The sequence below is a fragment of the Budorcas taxicolor genome, chromosome 22 (assembly GCF_023091745.1).
Source record: "Budorcas taxicolor isolate Tak-1 chromosome 22, Takin1.1, whole genome shotgun sequence".
Classification (NCBI taxonomy): Eukaryota; Metazoa; Chordata; class Mammalia; order Artiodactyla; family Bovidae; genus Budorcas; species Budorcas taxicolor.
Window position 1 is genome coordinate 53,281,188 of NC_068931.1, and position 17,424 is coordinate 53,298,611.

Sequence of the window (17,424 nt, forward strand, 5' to 3'; positions counted from 1 at the left end):
TGCCCATTGAACAGCTAAAAAGGGGCTAGTCAAGAAAATAAATGAAGAATAATAACCATATGTCCAAAAGACCTTACTGGTATGAATTGTTTAGTGTTTATGGTTTTTTCTTTTTGTCAAATGGGATTTAACACATTCAGCTCAGTATTGTCAAGCCAAGCTTCTGAATCTCTAAATATACAAACGTTTAGAGTTTTCTCTCAACAAAAAGTAAAAATCATTTAAGAAGCTCACTGTATAGAATAGCAAGAATTAGACTTTTTCTTATCAAAGATGCTGCATTCGTCCTAGGGGGTCATAACAAATTACCGCAAATGTGGTGGCTGGAAACAACGTAATTTTCTTTTTCAGTTCAGGAGAAACCAGAAATCCAAAATCAAGGTTTCTGTAGAGGGCATTCCTTCTGGAAGCTCTGTGGGAACATCTGTCTCATGTTTGTCTCCTAACCTCTGGTGGGTGCTGGCAGCCCTTGACATTCCTCAGCTTGGAGATGCATCTCTCAGAAATCTGCCTCCGTCTTTGCATCACTCCCTCTGTGTGTCTGTATATCCTCCCTTCTTATAAGGATATCTTCATTGGATATTGACTCTGTAGTAATCCAGGATGATTCCATCTCAAGAGCTTTAATAAACCTGTTAAGACCACGCTTCCAGGAAAAGCTATATTTGAATGTTCCAAGTATACAGTATTTTACTCATTATAGACTCTTGTTATTACTTTTGCTCTCAAGGACAATCATTTTGAATTGTATCCTCTAGTAAATCTTTATCCAAAAATAATTCAGTCCTACATCTTTACTGATCTAAAGTCTATGTGGCAATTAGCACTTCTCATCAGCATAGGATAACCCGTCTTCACTCTAGGTTAATATCATCCCAGTCAAAAGCAGAGCAACAGGATGAATTCATTAGCTTGTTATTAAAATGCCCCTTCCCATCTTTATAGATCCATAGGAATTTGGACTCCAAACTTGCAACTTTTGTTCAAAATGTTCCTTCTTCATTTTAATTGTTATAAAATGAATTTGAGGATGCAGACATCATCTGAACAGTTATCTTTATAACTGTGCTTGATATTTATTGCAAAAAAGTTACATGGTCTTCATTTTTAATTTGAGATGAAGAATAGAAAGACCCAGAGGCTAGCCTCATATTCTTTAAGCATTGAAAACAAGTTTTGCAAAGCCTCCATCTTCCTCTCCTCTGTTCTGTGTCCTGGCCTCAGACCTGGCTTATGTTGCATTTCTAGAAATTGTGGGAATGTCTTTAATGCTACACAGCATCAGGGAATCAGGAAGTACTCCACACTGGTAGATTGGCTGTGGTTTTGACTTGTCCCCAGGATATATTTTGTCACTTATGCACTGTGTAGTAAGAGGAAGTAATTGATTTTCTATATAAATCTTCAGCACTTTAAAATGTACAGAATTTGCCCCCATGTTTTCAGTACCTTTAAAATACATGAATAGATTGATTTGGCTGTTAAAAAATTGAAAATGCCCAAGTGCTTCCTTTGGATGATATAAATATTCAGGGGTAGGGACTCAAATATTGGTTTTTACCATGTTCTGTTTGTTAGACAGGTGTTTTTTGTTGTGTGAACCTTTTACTAGGATAATGGGACATCTGCAGTAACAAAGTAATTCAGAGTTATAACAAGGATTTTAAATCACTGCTATCAATTTTATTGTGGGAACCCAAGTCAACTAAATTTTAAAGTCCTGTTTTTCATTTTTGAGTGCTCTTCAGAGAAGGTTGTTTGGAATTGAATATAACAGTTTTCTCATGCTTCATGTCCAATATAAGAATAAACATCGTGGTAAACATCCGTTGGTATGTTGTGGACTGAAAAATTGAAACAATAGCACAGCAATTTTGCAACAAGGTTAACATTAGGGAAATAAAGAGAAATTATATTCTTTGAATAATATGTCATCTCTTGACCGTAAATTCTAAGAAAGTAGAAATAGAACTGAGGAATTAAGAGTTTGAAGGCATTTATTATTGGAGATATAAACAAGCAGAAGACAATCTACTTTCAGCAATATCTTTTTTTATAACTAAGAAAAGCCTTGTTACCTATATCATTCTTCTAGAATAAAGTTATACTTAGAGGCAGGGCTTCCCAGGTGGCGCTAGTAAAGAACCTGCCTGCTAAAGCAGGAGATGAAAGAGACTTGGGTCCAGTCCCTGGGTCAGGAAGATCCCCTGGAGGAGACCATTGCAACCCACCCTGGTATTCTTGCCTGGAGAATCCCATGACAGAGGAGTCTGGCGGGCTACAGTCCACAGGGTCTCAAAGAGTCAGAAAAGACTGTAGCGGCTTAGCACTGCACACATACTTAGAAGCAGCTAGGAAGCTGTGTACACGCATGTGCATGCACGCACACACACACACACACACACACCCATCCCAGGTCAAGGCACTCCTATGTTCTGCTGCAGAAGCCCATGGGCACATGCAGTAAGTCATGTTCCTTAATGCCTTCCTGAAACAAGAAAGCAAGTTTGTTTTTTGTTTTTTGTTTTTACTTCCCTGCTCCCTCGCTAAAGTCAGTGGGTATGCACAATCCACACAGGTAGGCACACGCCTTGACCACTTGGCCTTGGCAGGTAATGGGGCTTGAATTCCAAGAGACCATAAAAATTGGAAAATATAGTTCTTAACAGACTACCACCCCCAGGGCACTACACACAGAGCAGACTGCTACACAGCCCCAGTCCTCCCATGGAAAAGGCCTGCTTACCTAGATGGGGCTTCCTAGGTGGTGCTGGTGGTAAAGAATCAGCCTGCCAGTGCAGGAGACTCAAGAGACATGGGCTAGATCTATAGAAACTGAGACTGAATTCTAGGTCCCTGACAAACAGGACAGAAAACACACAGTTCATCTCGCCCAGAGCCCTTGTTTCATTGAAGAGGTAATGGAGGCTTGAAGAGTGACACTGCTAAGATCCACCAGTAGCTAAAGGTATAGATTCCAGGTAGATCACAGATGCTCTGATTCGTAGCTATGTGCTCCTTCAACTATCCAATGTTATCATCTTTAGCTCACTTTATTGTGAGTGAATCTGGCTCATGTATGAATCTGTAAATGACCATTGATATTAAAAACAATTTTAACATTTATAATGTTATAAGTCATAACAGCAATAGCAAATTTGACAACTGCTCCTTTGCTGAAAATAAGATGAAGGTTCCGCAAAACAATTAAAAACAAATCTGCAGTGAACCACTAATCCCACTTCTGAGTACATATCCAGAAGAACTGAAGTCAGGATCTCAAAGACATAAGTGCCCTCTCATATTCATTGCAACACTATTCACACAACCCAAATTTCCACTGACAAATGAGCAAAGAAACTGTGGTATGTACAGACAATGGAATATTATTCAGCTTTATCACAGAAAAGAAAAAATACCCTGCCTTTTGCAACAAAATGGATGAACTGGAGATGCGACGCTAAGTGAAATATCAGTCCCAGGAGGGTAAATACCACATGATTCCACATATACGAGGTATCTAAAATAGTCAAAGTCATGGAAACAGAATAGAATGGTGGTTGCCTGGGGAGAGGGGGAGGGGAAAATGGAGAGTCGTTCAATGGGTATAAAAGTAAGGTTTCACGATACAAATGAGTTTCAGAGATCTGTACAACATAGCACCATAGTTAACAATACTGTGTTGTGCACTTAAAAACTTGTTTAGAAGGCGTCTCATGCCAAATGTTCTTACCATTAAAAAAAGAGCAAAGGGAAAGAAGGGGTCTTTTGGAAGTGATACATAGGTTTATTACCTTATTTGTAGTGGTGGTATCACAGTTTATGCTTAGGTCTAAATTCATTAAAATGTATACATTAACTATGCACAGCAATTGGTATATTAAGTATACCTCAGTATAGCTAAAAAAATGTCCATGATAAGAAAATAAAGCTTTGTCTGTTTTAAAATGTAACCTTTGTAATAATATTTTATTCATAGACTCCATTTTATTGATGAGAAATCTTAGGCAAAGAAAGATGGCTAGCAAGTTTTTTAGATCATGCAGTTAGTAGGTGGCAAAGCAAAAATTTGAATCTAATTCTGCCTAAACTGAACACCTGTATTCTTAACTCTTAAACTATCGGTAATATATTATTGACCATAGGCAATGACTATGCGTTTGTGTGAGTATGTAAAGGAACAGTGAAATAACTCAGAGATGGAAAGAGATATATATTGAATAATAAAAATTGAAAATTATCTTGGCAGCTAAAGGAATTGAGTAACTTTAGAAGAGATTAAGTCAAAACTTCCCTACATATTTAGGTTTAAAATCCTAGTTAATACTTTCATTAGTCCAACTCTGAAAACACATCTCAGATAACAACTTCGAGAGATATACATAGAAAATAGCTTTTTCTTACAGATTGGTTTCCTTCTATCCCATCTCCAGTGAATGAATGAATGAATGAATGAATCCATCTATCCATCCATCAATGGAGTGTTTCAAGTGAGAAAATAATTTGCAAATATTAGGTATCTTTATGTCTATCAAGTGTCTAATTTTATAAATTATTTGTGAAAGCAGTTTTGCCATTTGATTCTCAAAAGAATATTCTGAGATAGAAGTGCAGGTATTATTACCTAATAACTATATATGAGAAAGTGAGATTAAAAGAGACCCGGGTTCATTCCCTGTATTGGGAAGAACTCCTGAAGAAGGAAATGGAAACCCACTCCAGGATTCTTGCCTGGAGAATTCCATGGACAGAAGAGCCTGGCGAGCTACAGTCTGATCTCAAAGAGTCAGACACAACTGAGCAACTAACATGCATACATATAGCCCATCTAAAACTTGTCTGGCCAAGTACCCCTCAAACAAAGAAGCAGGAACATTTGCAGGCTAGAATTCAGGGCACTGTCCAGACTGACTCTGAAAGGCAAACATTTCTGGTTTTGCTTATCACTGCGTACTTCACTTACCTAATCTAGAAGAGAGTCACAGGTTTAATTCTGCTGATAAAGATCTGGTACTGAAGGCACTGAATTTAGGATCAGAAGACTTGGGTAAAGATATCTTGAAAGTGGAATTTAACTTCTTTTTAACCCCACTGTGTAAAACTCAAATTTATCTGTAGGTAATACCACAGTAAAGCAGATTCAGTGTAATCTAAAGAATACTTTTATTTAACCAGTAAAACTGTTCGAGTGGATTCCCTCCCTTGGTGAATTTCTTATTCCAGAAATATACCTGCTTTATTTAAAGGATCACTTTAGTTGGATGAACAACATTAGACGGGCTGTTTCACTAAGCATTACAATCTCTTTTAATAATGGAATGTTGTATATATCTTTAAATGTTTTCTTATACTAGAATTTCTAGGTGTTATTAGTGAGATTCCACAGCAATATTCTAGGAGAAAATGCAAAATTTTTAAAAGTTAAGCTAAAATATAGTATTATAAGAAAAGTTGGCAGGATTTTTAGGATCATCTGGGTACTCCTCTGTACAGAGGGTTAAAAATTCACTACTGATATCATAGAAAGATATGAAAAGCTACTTTACTGTGTTTGGTTAGAAAATATATTCTGATAAGTAGCTGGGTGGGGTGGGGGGTGCCAGGTGAGGCTCCACTGGGGAAACAATGGATGGTCTCTTAACTGCCTTTTAATAGTTACTTTAAATTATTATTCAGGCTCTTAGCTTTCATTTTACTCAAAACTGAGTTAATGATACTGACAGAGCCTAAACTCAACATATGTAACTTGAATTTTGGCAAAATTATAAAGAGAAATTTGTGTATCTGCTTTATAGTGAGATATTTTAGTTAAGTTCTATTAAAGTCAGTAAAGTCTGCATGCTACACATCACTTGTTATCAAGTCAAATGAATGGGACAGAGTATAGGGCATTCAGAAAGATTTCCATTTATGTGTCAAAATATTGCATGTAAGAAGTTGATGTGTTAGTCAAGGTATGTTGACCAGAGAAACAGAATCAGTGGAGATATACACTAAAAGATTTGTTGCAAAGAATTGACTTAATTGATCGTGATGGTTGGCTGGACAATTCCAAAATTGACAGAGCAGGATATCAGGAGAGGCAGCTGGAACTCTCAAGCTGAAGCTGCTCCCTACAGGTGAAATTTTTTTTTTTAGGGAATCCTCAGGCTGCCGTCTGTGGGGTCGCACAGAGTTGGACATGACTGAGGCGACTTAGCAGCAGCAACAGCAGTCTGTTCTTAAGATCCTTCACTTGATTAAATCTGGCTGACCAAATTATCTAAGATAATATCCCTTATATAAAATCAATGGACTATGGACTTTAGTCATATCTACAAAAATACCTTTCCAGCAACAATAAATGTTTGATTGAGGGGACTTTAGCCTTACTCCAGTTTGCATATAAAACTGACCATCAAAGATGGTATTCCACATCAGTCATTGGAGATAGTGTTGACATAATTGTCCATCCATTTCAAAGAAATTTCAAATTTCTTCTTAATACAAACGAGTATATTCTTGATGAAATTAAACTGTTTCAGGTGAGACAACCATGAAAATCATGAGCTTCAATGATTAGGTAAACATTTCTTCCCCAAATTCTCTTCCTATCAGCTTTCTGCTTTCCCAGAGAGCTCTGTAATCCTTCTGCCTCAGGAATCAACAGCAGTACCCACGAAAGGGTGCAAAATGTTAACAAATATCAGATTGATGCCATGCTCGTTAAGGGACAGGTCAGGGTGAGCAAAAGCCTACCTAAAGAAGCTTTTATGTTTAAAAGCATCCATTCACCACCTTGCTGATGGTGTTGGGTATTGTGTTATAACCTAGTATTTCCTTAGTGCTAAGGCTTGCTTTCCTCTGGAGAAGGAAATGGCAATGCACTCCAGTATTCTTGCCTGGAGAATCCCATAGACGGAGGAGGCTGGTGGGCTACAGTCCACAGGGTCGCAAAGAGTCGGCTTGCTTCAGTGGATCTTTCAACAGTTGTGTTCTGTTTGTGCCTTCCACGAGTCAGGCATCGTAGTGACTCTGTGGATGTACAGTTAAAGCACTCCTAGGAAGAGAAACAACAGTACCAACACTGTTCTCACCCATGCCTTCCAATTTGTTTTATAAACTTAGAAGTATCTTAAGTGGCCAGTATTACATGTGGGTTAGTTTATCAAACTGTCTTCTCTAAAAGTCCTAGTTATTGAAGATGACTGCCTTCAACTGTAACAAATTCATTCTGACCATGGCTTAAAAGCCATCTATTAGTAGTAGCAAGTTAGAATTCTTCTCAGTACCAAGAATTATTCATCCTTCTGTACAAAAATATACAAATACATAATTTTGTACTTAATAGAAGCATCAGCTCTCTAAGAGGCTATTTTATTTATGATTTTTCCTTAGCTCCGAATGTTTGTGTCATTTCATTAATGGGGGAAAAAGAGAGATGATATTTTAATTGTTATCAGTGCTGTTCAACTCCTTAAGGTTTAAGAACTTGTTGGTTTACACTGAGTCCTCAGTGTCTCAGAAATGTCATATGGTCTTATGACAGGCATTATTTGTTTTATAATAATGTGTCATGTTGATGAGCTATGTTGAAACTCAGATAAAAGGAAAGTTATTCACATTAAAAATTTATACATATCACACTCAGTCATGATGCACAGGGCTTCTCTTATTACCTGTACTCTCTGTGTACTGGAAAATCAGCTCAGAGGTCATCACTGAGTACTGCAATCCATGTCCAAGTTATCATAGAGATAGATTTTCTTCATGCGATAGTATGGAACCTAATGCAAAACAAATATGCCTTGAGATGTTTTCGAGAGATGAAAACCTAGTATTTTCAGCTGAAGTACAGTGGCTTTGGAGTTCTCTTTCTTTGCCCAAAGGAATCACTGACCTTGAATGAATGATGGAGCATGAATTTTTAGATTGACTGTTCTTGATTTATAGGCAAGCCTCTTCTGGACTGTGAGGAAAAATGATCCTTGCTATTTTTGATTATTTCTTCATCGTTCATATTTTATATTCTGCATCTGCCCTGAGGCTATTTTCAAGGATACATTTTTGTAAACTGGGAAAAATAAATGAGAATATATGAAAAATAATTTGATTTCTTGCTGGAATCTTCCAACCCTTTGGGCCAAAATACCAGTAATTACCACAACAATCACAGAAAATGTAAAGCATGTTTATTATTGTTGAAATTTTGCTAAAACTTTTAAAACCCATGAAAAATACTTGTTATTCAGTAACTTTTTTTTTTCCCTTCTGTGGGAAATTCTTTCACAGGACTGGAGAAAGGAAGTCAGTACAGTTTCCAGGTGTCAGCCATGACAGTCAATGGCACTGGGCCACCTTCCAACTGGTTCACAGCAGAGACGCCAGAGAACGATCTTGATGGTAAGACCTTTCCCCATCACTGTTACTCTGACATCTGTCTTCTTTGTTACTTCAGCTTCAAAGAATACCTCTAAAAAGTTGATGAACTTCCACATTAAGGATGTTTCTTCTTCCTGTATCTTTAGATGCAAAACAAAACAAATCCAAAAACCCTGAATGAATAGAGTCTTCAGCCATGCCATATAAATATAAATTAATTATAGTCTTCATAGCAAATCACTTTTTTTCAAAAAATTTGAAATGACCTTTTTTCTATTTATTTTATTTGAAGTAATTGATCTTAACCATGTTCTTCAGAGGAATGCCTGCAATTTCTGATAATGAGCATAAAATGTGATTATTTTACATAGCTTCTCTGGCTCTTTCATGATGCTTCTGCAAACAGCAGTATGCATTTTTGACTAGCTTATGATATGATCGTTAATGTTTGGCACTTACATAAAGGGTAGTCTGCCCTATTTTCTTAATTGATAGTTATCTGGAATACTTGTGGATGAAATATTGAGGTTCATATAAAATCACACATCAGTGCGTTCAATATAACAAAATCTTCAAAATTATCAGATGAGAAGTACTTCTTAAAATAAAAAGCATCATGACTAAACGTGAGAATAAAATTCAAGAGAAAGGGGTAATGGAAGCAATGGACAAATAAATAATAGAATAAACAAAAATATAAATAATAAAGTAGAAATATACTCTAGAGAAGTACAGATACATGAAGTAGAAATTTATAAAAAATGAAAGATACTTGAAAAAGAAGGAAGTTTAAATCAGTAAACTTAAAACTAGGTGATCCAAACTGGGACCAAGAAAAAAGTAGCTAAAACAATAAACACATGTGTACTGAAAATATGATGGCTACCTAACTAATTGAAAATGGAATCCACGTACTTCTTCAGTGACAGACCTGAAAATATTCAAGTTACTGGGAACTGACAATTCTCTGTCTCTCTCTGTTCCTCTCATTTTTCTCTCTCCCTCTCTCCTCTCCATCACCATTTCTCAAATCTGTTCTCCCTTACTCTTCCCTAGGCTCCTTCTTTGAATTTTCTTCCTCCTTGATCTTTCCTGTCTTCCCTGTCTAAATAACTCACTGCCATTCAATTGTTTTAATATAGTCACAGTCTTGGTTTTACAACATGATTATCCTGGCAGTAAAACAACCAACAAATACTATTTCCACAATATTGACAATCACTGCTATGTAATAGCACATTAATTCAAAGAACATTTACAGAAAGTTTTCCTAACATCAGGCATTGTACTGAGCTCTGAGGATATAATAATAAATAAGAAAGATATGATTATTTTCTTTGTGTAGCTTAGACAGACAAACATTCTAAATGAAGTCATAGGGAATAATCATTGTTATAGTACGAATCTGGTTGAATATTGGCAGTATCCTATAGTTCAACTTAGGATGGATGGCTAAATAGAATGATAGATGGACAAACAGATGGATATAGAGAAGATTTGTATTTAAAATTGAGACCTGAAGCATTAACAAGAATTATCACTGCAAAGCATACATTAAAAACTGAGGAGAAGGCAAACTAAATGCAAGTTTGAAGTCAACATAGGTCATAGTACTACTATTCAGTTCAGTTCAATTCAGTCACTCAGTCGTGTCTGACTCTTTGTGACCCCATGAATCGCAGCACACCAGGCCTCCCTGTCCATCACCAACTCCCGGAGTTCACTCAGACTCACGTCCATCGAGTCAGTGATGCCATCCAGCCATCTCATCCTCTGTCGTCCCCTTCTCCTCCTGCCCCCAATCCCTCCCAGCATCAGAGTCTTTTCCAATGAGTCAACTCTTCGCATGAGGTGGCCAAAGTACTGGAGTTTCAGCTTTAGCATCATTCCTTCCAAAGAAATCCCAGGGTTGATCTCCTTCCGAATGGACTGGTTGGATCTCCTTGCAGTCCAAGGGATTCTCAAGAGTCTTCTCCAACACCACAGTTCAAAAGCATCAATTCTTCGGTGCTCAGCCTTCTTCACAGTCCAACTCTCACATCCATACATGACCACAGGAAAAACCATAGCCTTGACTAGACTGCTATTAGGGTCTGAAATAAAGACCATCAAAGCTGAAACACAGAGATGGCACACAATTACTTTCGCCAGAAAGGCAGATTCTACGTTTGGCAAGACCAAAATAAGAATTTGAACTTTATCCTAAGAGTATCATTAAAGCTATAACATAACTACTGACAGTTATGTTTGCATTTTGAAGACAATACCCTGTTTAAAACCCAAAAAGTATATTAGAAGTAAACCCTGATGCTGGGAAAGATTGAAGGCGGGAGAAAAAGGGGATGACAGAGGATGAGATAGTTGGATGGTATCACTGACTTGATAGACTTGAGTTTGAGCAAGCTCCAGGAGTTAGTGATGGACAGGGAGGCCTGGCATGCTGCAGTTCATGGGGTTGCAAAGAGTTGGACACGGCTGAGTAACTGAACTGATACATGGGCCAAGTCAGGACTATCTTACAATAAAGTACCTTGAGCCTTAGAAAATAAATATTATTTAACTTGTCTTAGATAAATCAAGGAGTCATGGAGCTACATCAAGTCACACTTTGCAGTGTGTGACTTTTGCACTTTGTATACCCTTCGGTAATGGATTAGGGAAGTTTAAATCTTGTGTTCATTAATTCAACATACATTTCTTCTTGAAAGTTTTTCTATACCAGGCATTATTTTAGGTTCTAGGGGCAAAAGAAGAAACAAAGTCACTACTCTCAGAGAGTATAAATTTTATCAAGGTAGAAATGGTAGTGACAAATGATGTGAAAAAAGGAAGTATGGCAGAAGGTATAGCAAATGATGAGGGAATACTCTTTTATGCAGGGATTTGTGAAGATCTCTCAGATTAGGCAAAATGTGAGCACAGATCTTGAGAAAGTGAGGAAGACAGCTATGCAAATAGTTCAGACAAGAGCCCCTGGTGCAGAAGGAATGGCAAGAGTAGACATCCAGAGACTGGAGCCCCGTTGGTGTCTGAAGTATGACAAGGAGGTCAGGAGAGCTGGGCCCAAAGTCACGAGAACATGATTGGTCTCATGTGAAAAATACAAGGATGGCTAGAATGTGTTATAGGAATACTTCATTTCTCTATTTCACTTGAGAAATTACTTTTAACCTTTATATATTGTGTTTTATACTCTCTTCTCTCCATTGTAGTATATATTGTTATCTTTATTTTTTTTTTGCTTTTTTTTAATTAATTTTTTAATTTTACTTTACAATACTGTATTGGTTTTGTCATACATTGACATGAATCCACCACGGATGTACATGAGTTCCCAATATTTCAAGAGCAAGTTAAGCTAAGAAAATTAAGCTCACTGGATCTCACTCTGCTGGCAACTGTGGAGCTGATACTCAAGACCAGGTTGGGTGAGTCATTGTCCTGTCCGGTTTATCAAAGCTAAGTGTCCATGAATCCTGTAGAACTGACCCAGTGATGATAAAAATAGTGATTCAAGGCCAAAGATTCTAAGAAATGAGGTCATATCATTTACCCAAACTTAAGGGACTATGTCTCTTACTGGAAGGAGTGAAAATAAACAAAGTGGAGGTGCTGAAGTTCTCATAAAATACCTGGGATGAATGGGATGCTCCACTGACTTACTTGCTCCTACTCCTTGCTCTGAATGACTCACATTGTAAGAAGAACCAAACGTAAAATCGCAGCTCCTGGGATGGCACAAAACTCCCACTTAACTACATTCTTATCATATCCCTTGGATCTAAGTAGGCTCCATCTCATACATCTCTTTTAAAAAACTTTTTTAAATTTATTTTTATTTATTTAATTTCATTTTTGGCTGTGCTGGGTCTTCATTGCTCTGTGAGGGCCTTCTCTAGCTGCGGTGAGCAGGCTTCTCATTGCAGTGGCCTCTTCTGTTGAACAGCACAGGCTCTGGCGGACACAGGCTTCAGCAGTTGCATCACGTGGGCTCAGTAGTTGTGGCACCTGGGCTTAGTGGCCCTGCAGCATGTGGCCCTGCAGCATGTGGGATCTTCCTGGGCCAAGGATCAAACTGATGTCCCCTGCATTGCAGGGTGAATTCTAAACCACTGCACTACGAGGGATGCCGATTTCGTACATCTACGCTGATCAAGGACCTCTATGCAGAGCTCGTGCATAGAGTCTTAATAAATGCTATTTCTTTGGATGTTTGAACTGTACCATGTTTTTAACTTAATAGTTATCTCTCTTCTGCATGCAGCATTTCTCCCTAAGTTTCTCCTTATTTGAGTACTGATTCAGTACCTATGATGTGCCAAGTAATGGGCAGTACAAATGTGAAAAACAGGAATAACTCTCTTGAGGCGTTAACAATGGCTGCAGTGATCGAGCAGGCTTCATAAGAACAAGTAGTACTTAAACTAGAAACTTCAGGGAAAGGAGACTGACAGCTAGGATTATAGGAAAGGGTGTGTAGGACAGAATAGTAAGCATTCTTCAAAAAGTATGGCTTAAGAAAAAGCACATCTATCATTATTAGTTCAGAATTCATCCTCACTCCTACTCCTTTACCAACCAATTATCTGAACACATTTCAACACATTTCATCTGTTGCCTCTTCATTCATTCTTTCACATCTTCATTGGGTTAAAATTGTTTAGACCTTTGGATTAAAATTGTTTAAACAGTTATCGTGGACCATAAGAACTGGCCATGAGCATTAGCAATATGATAAAATGTAAATACAAATTAATAGAAGAAAGCTAGTGGAGTCCATACTTCTTGTACATAATGCTGTTATAGTTTATGATTTGAGATAATTAGGGTTTCCCAGGTGGAGCAGTGGTAAAGAATCCACCTGCAATGGGGGAGATGTGGGTTCAGTCCCTGGACTGGGAAGATCCCCTGGATAAGGAAATAGCAAACCACTCCAGTTATGCTTGCCTGGACAATTCCATGGAAGAGGAGTCCGGTAAGCTACAGCCCATTAGGTTGCAAAGAGTTGGACACAACGGAGTGGCTGAGTATGCATGCACCTATTCTGTACTCCTTGAGATCATTAGCCTTTAAAACAGAGTGGAAACTAATAGTCAGGGCATTTAACTGTAGAAGTTTGGGGCAGATGAGTTTCACTTGCTTTGTAAAGCACTGTTTTCACTTGCTGCATGAAAAAACCAAACATTTGATCCTAAGGCTTTTTCAACTTCTTGACCCATGATCTCTTTTCACTGAGCTACTCCCTGAAACTCAATCTGATTGCCCTTCCTTCCTCTGGTTTTTCTTCATTTGACTGTATCATTCAAATATTAAAAACTGTAACCTTGGATAAGAATTAAATTTGGATAAATGGACAAGCTCAGAAGTGGTCGCTGCTGCTACTGCTGCTGCTAAGTTGCTTCAGTCATGTCCGACTCTGTGCGACCCCATAGACGGCAGCTCATCAGGCTCCCCCATCCCTGGGATTCTCCAGGCAAGAACACTGGAGTGGGTTGCCATTTCCTTCTCCAATGCATGAAAGTGAAAAGTCAAAGTGAAGTCGCTCAGTTGTGCCCGACTCTTAGCGACCCCATGGACTGCAGCCTACCAGGCTCCTCCATCCATGGGATTTTCCAGGCAAGAGGACTGGAGTGGTTGCCATTGCCTTCTCAGAAAGTGGTTGCTAGTAGCCCCAAAACAATATGCAGCTTGATGGCTTTCTCTCTATCTGAAAATATAGAAATAGCATAGAATATGGAATCTGTACAGAATCTATAGAATAAACATATACATATATTTAAGCTAGGGGGGTTTTCTTTAAATATTCATCTGAGATTTTAACTTATTCAAGTAAATGTTTAATTTATAAATTGAGATTAAGATGACTTTTATCAGAGTTTTCAAGGCTAAGCTTTCTGAAGTCAGATTTCCATATAGAATGGCTTTGATTTCTGTTAAGCTTTTGGATAAGGAGCAAGCAATCTTCGTGAAAACCACTTGAAATAAGAGGCATTCTTTGCTGTAACCAGAGAAATCTGCGCTGGGAGGGAGGCCCAGCGCTGGACCTTCTAAGTGCATGTTATTGGATAGCTGCCTCTCCTTGCTTTCCAGTCTCCTTGTGAACTCAAGGTGTGATTTATTCATTAGGGTGATAACTTTAAGCCTTGCAAGTCAGTTCAACAGAAGCAGTGATGCATATAGACAGCTGAAAGCAATGAAAGCCATTCCGTCTCTTCCTATGACTTCTGTAGTTTCTCTTGCCTTCTCTGTTTGGCTTAAGCCGTGTGAAGATCAATATTAATATGTTAAGCGACATAAGCAAATTCTGCTTCCTGGATTCTTACATAAGGAAATTATCTGAGGGTGATGGAAGGGTGGTGGGGTGGGAAGCACTGGGCAAAATATATTTAGTGAGGCATTATTTATGATATTCAAATTTAGAAATGACTTTGATATCATACAATTAAGAATGTGTGTAAACTGTGTAATGATTATTCAATATAATCTGGGTATTAAAATAATATGCTTAAATATTTTTAAAAAAAGCAGTAATTTGGAGAAATACTCCAGTTCCTTATGGATTACCCTTTTAATTAAGATGTTTTGTTAAAGTAATTATAGAGCCAAACCTCACTGTTTGTTCAGGGTTCCCTGAAAGCATGTTTGATATTACTAACAGCTGGGAAGTTTTAAAATATTTACTTTGCATCTCAAAATTTCAGCTTAAAAAAACAAAATCATTAGAATTCCCCAAAGCTCTTATGTAAATGTCTTGCATAGGATATGAAGGAATTTTTGATTAAGTTCAGCAAGGCATTCTCCAGGAAATGCATGGGTATCCATTTGTGCTGCTTAAAAATAAAATTAAAGTGAACAGGTAGAAATTGTTATATAAATCAATAATGATTTAAATTAAACCCTTACCATAAAATGGAGGAGCTTGGCTAGCAAAAATTACCAATGCAGAGAATCCTGAAATTGCAACAGTGATGTAAGCAAAAACTCTGAATCTAAGAACAGGCTCCAATTTCCCGCCCCCAAGAAATAGATAATTAGCCCTATTAGCCTGACCAGTTCAGTTCAGTTGCTCAGTTGTGTCCGACTCTTTGCAACCCCAAGAATCGCAGCACGCCAGGCCTCCCTGTCCATCACCAACTCCTGGGGTTCACCCAAACTCATGTGCATCAAGTCGGTGATGCCATCCAGCCATCTCATCCTCTGTTGTCCCCTTCTCCTCCTGCCCCCAATCCCTCCCAGCATCAGAGTCTTTTCCAATGAGTCAACTCTTCGCATGAGGTGGCCAAAGTATTGGAATTTCAGCCTCAGCATCAGTCCTTCCAGTGAACACCCAGGACTGGTCTCCTTTAGGATGGACTGCTTGGATCTCCTTGCAGTCCAAGGGACTCTCAAGAGTCTTCTCCAACACCACAGTACAAAAGCATCAATTCTTTGGTGCTCAGCTTGCTTCACAGTCCAACTCTCACATCCATACATGACCTCTGGAAAAACCATAGCCTTGATTAGACAGATCTTTGTTGGCAAAGTAATATCTCTGCTTTTTAATATGCTATCTAGGTTGGTCATAACTTTACTCCCAAGGAGCAAGCGTCTTTTAGGTAATGGTAAAGTGGGATTACTGCAAATTCACTTCGTTTGCAAAATGAGCAACAATAGAACTTCCATCTTTTGGAATCTGCATTATAGGGGTGATACTCCCTGGGCACATGGCATTGAGGAAGTACACATTAAAGTTTATTTTAAGAATAATCATAAACTCTAAGATGATGGGATTACCCAGGAAGTATCATATGCATTCAAAAAATAGATTCTGAAAGGTGGAGCGTCTCCAGGCAGAAGAATGAGAAAAATAAGTTTTTGACTAATTTCAAGAAATTAAATCAAGAATAGAAAAAGAAAAGAAACAAAGAAGGAAGAAAGAAGAGGAGAACACATGGAAGCGTTGTGGTAGGCTGCATAACGCACCCCCCAACCCCAGCCCCGGCTGGGAACTCTCCATGTCCCTGAATTCTCTAGGTGGACCCACTGTGGTTGGGTGTTTTTGCATGCATGCAAGCTAAGTCACTTCAGTCGTGTCCAACTGTGTGACCCCATGGACTGGAGCCCGCCAGGCTCCTCTGTTCGGGGCATTTTTCAGGCAACAATACTGAAGTGGGTTGTCATTTCCTTCTCCAAAAGAGCTCTTAGAAGAAGGAAACAGGAAGATCAGAATGACAGGAGGCGTGACAACACATATACATATTCATGCATACACATATGAAATGGGCAAATATGTTTATATTGATAACTACCAATATTCCAGGCATGAAACTTCAAACCTCAAATATACAACACTTAAGCAATCAAAGCATGTAAACAAGGTTCTTTCCAAAAAATTCAAAAGGCCAATCCAGATTTGAGAAATAATTTATTTAAATGATTAGAAAAAGAAAAAGCTTTAAACATGACAAGTATATAGTCATTGAAATGAAACGTTACTGGATGTGTTAAATAATATAGTAAACATAGGTGAAAACAAAATTAACACATGGTGATAGATAAAAGAGAGAAAATTCTAAAGACATTAAACATGAAATAAGAAAATTTAGCATGCATCAATCATAATCCCCAAAGAAAATAAAGAATAGAGAAGTTATTTTTCAAAAGATAAGAAGTGAGAATTTTCCAGAATTGATGAAATACATGGATTAGCAGACTCAGGAATAATGCTTTAGCTTTGATATATTGAACAGTACAGAGTTAAAGACAAAAAGAAGAGCTTAAAGTGCCCCAAAGAGAGATTACTTATCTAGAAAGTATAATTATATTGATGAAGAATTCCCAATAGTAACAATTAAACCAAGAAGCAATGAAATATCTGCAAAGTGCTGACAAAAAATTTCCATCATCCCCAAATTGTATAGCCAACTGAATAATTATACAAGGAAAGGAGAAACATAAACACCCTTCACATATAAAGAAATAGTTTATCACCACTGTCTTTTTTTTAAAGGCCCCTACTTTAAAAAAAAAAAAAAGATAAAAAGAAAATCATTAGAAGTATGATTAGAGAAAGTATTAGCAAAA

At 37.8% G+C, this 17,424-nt stretch overlaps 1 protein-coding gene across 1 annotated transcript in view; it reads left to right on the plus strand.

The window, feature by feature from the left end:
* The window catches only part of DCC (DCC netrin 1 receptor), an 827,169-nt gene that overhangs the window by 580,067 nt on the left and 229,678 nt on the right, over positions 1–17,424 (plus strand). The window contains exon 14 of the mRNA XM_052660382.1: positions 8,272–8,382. Within this exon, the coding sequence (XP_052516342.1) occupies positions 8,272–8,382 (111 nt within the window). The remainder of the gene's footprint in view (positions 1–8,271; positions 8,383–17,424) is intronic.